The sequence below is a fragment of the Perca flavescens genome, chromosome 20, assembly GCF_004354835.1.
Source record: "Perca flavescens isolate YP-PL-M2 chromosome 20, PFLA_1.0, whole genome shotgun sequence".
Taxonomy (NCBI): domain Eukaryota; kingdom Metazoa; phylum Chordata; class Actinopteri; order Perciformes; family Percidae; genus Perca; species Perca flavescens.
This window is the reverse complement of record NC_041350.1, coordinates 953,354-959,352: the sequence shown is the minus strand read 5'-3', so window position 1 is coordinate 959,352 and position 5,999 is coordinate 953,354. Positions and strand designations below refer to the sequence as shown.

The window sequence follows — 5,999 nt, the reverse complement described above, 5'->3', positions numbered from 1 at the left end:
CATACGGCGTACTTTATAAACCGTGTTTTGTCCACGCTAACAGGAAGTAGGGTTGCAAAATTCTGGGAATTTTCAAAGTTGGAAACTTTCCACGCAAATATATGGGTATTAACGGGAATATATGGGAATTAACGGGAATATATGGGAATTAATGGGAATATATGGGAATTAACGGGAATATATGGGAATTAATGAGAATATATGGGAATAAATGAGAATATATGGGAATAAATGGGAATATATGGGAATTCGTGGGAATTAACGGGAATAAACTGGATATTTTTAATATTGCTTATTATAATACTGTTAGTCTATAACAAGGATCTTGCAGCATAATCTTGGTTAAAACAACTTGATTTAATGCAACTTCAGTTGAATTTCCTCCCTAAATTCATAAATGACATGCACGCAGTATCAGCAGGGGCTACTACATACTGTCCAACATTTAGTTTTTAAAATGCGGGGGTAATACATAACCCACAACTATTATTATGTGTTAACTGTATAGCCCACTTGTTCTTGATAGGCTGGAAAAGAATATCTAAGTTATACTGACGAATAACTCAAAGTATTCACTGCATATGCCTGTCTGCTTATTACAAAACAAAATGTTTATATTCATGTTTTTATAAGAGAGTTTGTATGAATTACCCAACATTTCCAGTTAATGCTCGTAAATTTCCCTTAATACCCATAATTTCCATGAAAGTTTCCAAATTGGAATGTTTCCAAAATTCCCCAGCTTAACTTTCCATGGAAAGTTTCCGGAAATTTACCGGAAACTTTCTGCCCCTTTGCAACCCTAACAGGAAGTAGATGAAGCCCAGAGAAGCGTGCAGCGTGTAACATGGCCTCTACCGGCAAACGCTGTGACTCACGCGGTGGTTCGCCGACAGACGCTGTGACTCACGCGGTGGTTCGCCGACAGACGCTGTGACTCACGCGGTGGTATCACCGACAGACGCTGTGACTCACACGGTGGTATCGCCGACAGACGCTGTGACTCACACGGTGGTATCGCCGACAGACGCTGTGACTCACACGGTGGTATCACCGACAGACGCTGTGACTCACACGGTGGTCATGAGTTTGAGCGAGCCCGACCTGAAGCGAAGGATCTTCTTTTTCAGGTTGTGTGAGGCTTTGATCTTTACAAAACGCCCGCCTGAGCGGGTCATTTCCCGTTTTCGCCGCTCTCCCGTTAGCAGCGGCGGCGGCTAACTGGCTCCGCCCCTGCCTGTCCCGCCCCCTCCGCTCTCCTCCGTGTCGCCCGTGGCGTCGCTTTCCTCCTCCTCCTCGCCACCGCTGCTGCTACCGCTGGACTCGCTGTCTCGAAGCAGTCGGCGGTGTAGTCGGAGCGCTCGTCCTCGCTCGTGTCCGCGATGGTCGAGTGGAAGAGCGACGCACACTCGGCCGAATACTCCGAGTCGCTGCCGCGCGCCGCGGACGCCGCGTACGGGCTGCACGGCTGCACGCCACCGGCCGCCGATCGTCTCAACAGCTCCTTTCTCCGGCGGCGCTGAGCACGCCTGAACGCCTCGTCGTACGGTGCCTCCACGATCGCACGCAGGCGCCGGTAATCGCTCCGCTTGTGTTTGGGTTTGGCGACGACCGGCTCGCGCCCGTGATGGTGGTGGTGTTTGGAGCTTCCGGAGCGCACGCCGCTCGGCAGCGCCGCGGCAAGTTTGTCCAGGACTCGGCCTTCTGGGATGGACGCAGGAAGCCGGTTGGCCGCGTCTCTCCGGGAGAATCTGAGGTCCTCCAACAGTCGGGATCGGTGGTGGGATTTATCTCCCCTCCTCTCAGACGTCTGTAGGGGGAAGAACACACACACACACACACACACACACACACACACAGACAGATAGACACACACACAGATACACACAGACACACACACACACATACACAGATATACACAGACACACACACACACACAGACACACACACACACACACATACACACATACACACACACACACACACACACACACACACAGACACAGAAACAGACACACACACATACACACACATACACACACACACACACACACACACACACAGACACACACACACACACACACACACACAGACAGACAGACAGATAGACAGACACACACACACACACACACACACACACACACACACACACACACACACACACACACACACACACACACAGAGACACACACACACAGTCACTCTTATTTAAGACTTTATTAAACAGGGCCACACCACTCCAATGTAGAAAAACTGAAAAATGTTCACCCTCTAATACAAAGTGACAAAAAAAAAACGTATAAATAAAGATAGAAGTGTCGAAAAAGATGACCACAACGTCGAAAATAAAAACAAGAAGTTGCTGTCGGAAGACAACACAAGGGTTGAAACTGTTAAAAACTCACGTGTGCGTGTCTGCGTTCGCTGTGTTCAGAGGCTCGACTCGTCTTCATCATCGTGGTGTTCTTCATCATCGTGGTGTTCTTCCCCACCGTGGTGTTCTTCCCCACCGTGGTGTTCTTCTCCTTGACGTTCCTGCTGCTATTTTTGCGGTGTTTGGCGCTCTGCCGCTGGGCGGGAACGTACTCGCCGTGCAGCGTCTGACTTCCTCCTCCGGCTTCGTCCTGACTCTGGGAGGACGAACCCATGGCTGTGTCCCGCGCCGAGCCTTCGGCCGTCTCCGTTTGCTCCGGGGTGGTCCCGGGACTCGATGCGGCGAGGACTTCCTCTTCGGGAAAGAAACTCGGCGGCTGCCGGGCGCCCTTGGGGGAGGAGTTCCCCGGGGACCGCCCAGCGCCCTGAAGTCTCTGGGGAGAGTCGCCGCGGGAGGAAGAAGCCTTTTGCTTTTCTGTTTCAGCAGACCGTCTGCGTTAGGGACGGAGGAGACGTCCTGGATGCTCGAGTCACCGCCGGTAATCCTGACGCCACGATGCATCGTTTCAACGCCGCAGTCTGGGGAAACATCCACAGACCTGCGTGGAGACAAGATGGTGGCTGACGCCCGCAGAGTCCCGGACCCGGACGCCTGCCTCGCACAGAGACTGGCCTGCCGCAGGACGCTCTTCGACGGGTCCGTGCTGATGCTGGTCCTGGGTCTGTTGGTTCGGACGGGCAGCGCCCGCCGCTGCAGCACGCTAAAGATGTAGCTGTCCAGGCGCTTAGTGGAGAACGTCTGGGAGGAAGAGGAAGAGGAAACCGGCCAGGAAACGCTCTGAGACACAACAGCTTCTGCTCTGAGTCCTTCAACGCTTTTCAGCGTCCCGTCGTCTCTGCTGGGAGCGCCATGACCCAACATCATCAGGAAGCCCAGGCTCTGGGTGGCCGCGGCGTGCAGCGATGGGCTCTGGGTGGCCGCGGCGTGCAGCGATGGGCTCTGGGTGGCCGTGGCGTGCAGCGGTGGGCTCTGGGTGGCCGCGGCGTGCAGCGGTGGGCTCTGGGTGGCCGTGGCGTGCAGCGGTGGGCTCTGGTTGGCCACGGCGTGCAGCGGTGGGCTCTGGTTGGCCGCGGCGTGCAGCGGTGGGCTCTGGTTGGCCACGGCGTGCAGTGGGCTCGGGTAGCGGTACATGTCGTTGCCGTTTCTGGCCAGCAGGTCGCAGTGGAACTTGGACTGGGAGTCCCAGCAGACGGCGGCGTCCAGGGAAGACGGGTGAGGGGCGGAGAGCGAGCGGCGGACCGTACCGCCGGGCGGCGAGTCGTCACAAAGTCCTCCGACCAAACCGTCAGACTCCAAACAGCCGGCCAGGTCGTCTGGGAGGAGAAACAGAATTGAATTGAAATTGAATTGAATTGAAAAAACTTTATTAATCCCGATAGGGAAACTGGTTTGCCACCAACCATACAGCAATCGAACACAATACACAACTAAAAAACAAATAAACAAACAAATAATTCTGGACTAGTAGACCAATAGACCGTGATAAGGAGACAATAAATAAATAAATAAATTATAAAAGACAAAAATAATATAATATCCAACGGTTAACAGTGTAGGTTATAAAATCTAACCGCAGCGGGAACAAAAGACCTTCTCATGCGCTCACTAGAGCACCGAGGCATTACCAATCGCTCACTGAAAGAGCTTCGGAGTCCTTTGAACAGAGGGTGTAATGGATGCCCTTCAAAAAGCAGGACAATTTTTAGTTTTGAACTAATCCTCTTCTCTACAGTAACCTCCAGTACATCCTGGTTAAGACCAATAACTGAACCAGCTCTCTTGATTAACTTGTTTATCCTATTTTTGTCCTCAACAGATATACTGCCTCCCCAGCACAGTACAGCATAAAAAAGTACGCTAGCCAAAATCCCTTGATAAAAAAACATTTAAGAGCTTTGTGCTGATGTTGAATGATCTAAGTTTTCTCAAAAAGAACAATCTCGACTGAGCCTTCTTCATTAGGACATTCGTATTCTCCTTCCAGTTTAATTTTTCGTCCAGGTATATACCTAAGAATTTATATGACTGCACAATTTCAATCAACTGCCCATTAATTGTAACTGGAAGGACCTTCTCTTTTTCTTCCTAAAATCAATAACAAGTTCTTTGGTCTTTCCTACGTTCAGTTTCATAAAGTTAGACTCACACCAGGTGTAAAAAGACTGCACCTCTCTTCTGTAGGCAAGATCATCACCCTGATTAAGTAAACCCACTAAAGCAGTGTCATCCGAGAATTTTTGTACCCAACAAGATGGCTGACTATGCCTGTAGTCAGCAGTATAAAGAGAAAATAAAAGGGAGATAAAACTGTGCCCTGAGGTGCTCCAGTATTAGTTAGAATGGTATCAGAATGTTTGTTACCAATCCTAACAAACTGTGGTCGTGCTAAAAGGTAATCTAAAATCCAGGCAATAGTGGTATTATGCAATTTAAAATCAATTAATTTACTAGCTAAAATATGAGGCTGTATAGTATTAAAAGCACTCGAAAAGTCAAAAAACATTATCCTAACGGAACTGGCAGTAGTTTCAAGATGACTGTAAATATTGTGAACCATATATAATAGTGCATCATCTACCCCCACACCTTTCCTATATGCGAACTGCAAAGGATCCTGAAAGGCAGACACCTGCATAGTTAGATGATCTAGTACAACCCTCTCGAAACACTTCATAATGTGCGAGGTCAGAGCTATAGGCCTCAGATTTGAAAGACTGTTAGACATAAATATAATGAAACAGACGGACACAGCTAGCCTGGACTCTCTGTCTCCATGTCTGAGTGTCTGATGAGAACAACAATCTGTGAAACTGGTCCAGTATTAAACCAGAACCGAGCTGTAATGTAACCCTACAGGACTAATGTTCAGCAGCAGTTAGAGTCACTGAAAGTTCTGTTGTTGCTGCTGACAGACTCACATTATTATTCTAAGAGTCTGACAACATTATGGGATGGATCCCTAGAGAGATAGACCTTTTAGTTTAACATGAAACAGCCCCGAAATCACCATCACCAAACTCCACCAGACTCCATGTAAATAATCAGGACTTTTAGCGTGTATAGAGCCAGCATATCTCCACCAGACTCCATGTAAATAATCAGGACTTTTTAGCGTGTATAGAGCCAGCATATCTCCACCAGACTCCATGTAAATAATCAGGACTTTTAGCGTGTATAGAGCCAGCATATCTCCACCAGACTCCATGTAAATAATCAGGACTTTTAGCGTGTATAGAGCCAGCATATCTCCACCAGACTCCATGTAAATAATCAGGACTTTTAGCGTGTATAGAGCCAGCATATCTCCACCAGACTCCATGTAAATAATCAGGACTTTTAGCGTGTATAGAGCCAGCATATCTCCACATGTAAATGGGTGAATTAAGGGTTTATTTCAACCAAACCAGAGTGGTGATTTTTGGAACAGTGGAAAGATGAACCAAGACGGCTTTTGGTAGTTTTATTTAGTTTCTGTCCACTTTGAATGAAGTGTGTTTTACGATGATAAAAGTCCTGATTATTTACATGGAGTCTGGTGGAGTTTGGTGATGGTGATTTTCGGGGT

At 48.6% G+C, this 5,999-nt stretch overlaps 1 protein-coding gene across 1 annotated transcript in view; it reads right to left on the bottom strand.

Moving 5' to 3' along the window:
* Positions 1-212: 212 nt before the first annotated feature.
* The window catches only part of dact1 (dishevelled-binding antagonist of beta-catenin 1), a 39,796-nt gene continuing 34,009 nt past the window's right edge, over positions 213-5,999 (bottom strand). Inside the window, 4 exon segments of the mRNA XM_028566813.1 lie at positions 213-1,333; positions 1,336-1,810; positions 2,406-2,567; positions 2,570-3,747. Coding sequence (XP_028422614.1) covers positions 1,071-1,333; positions 1,336-1,810; positions 2,406-2,567; positions 2,570-3,747 — 2,078 coding nt within the window. The 3' untranslated portion in view covers positions 213-1,070.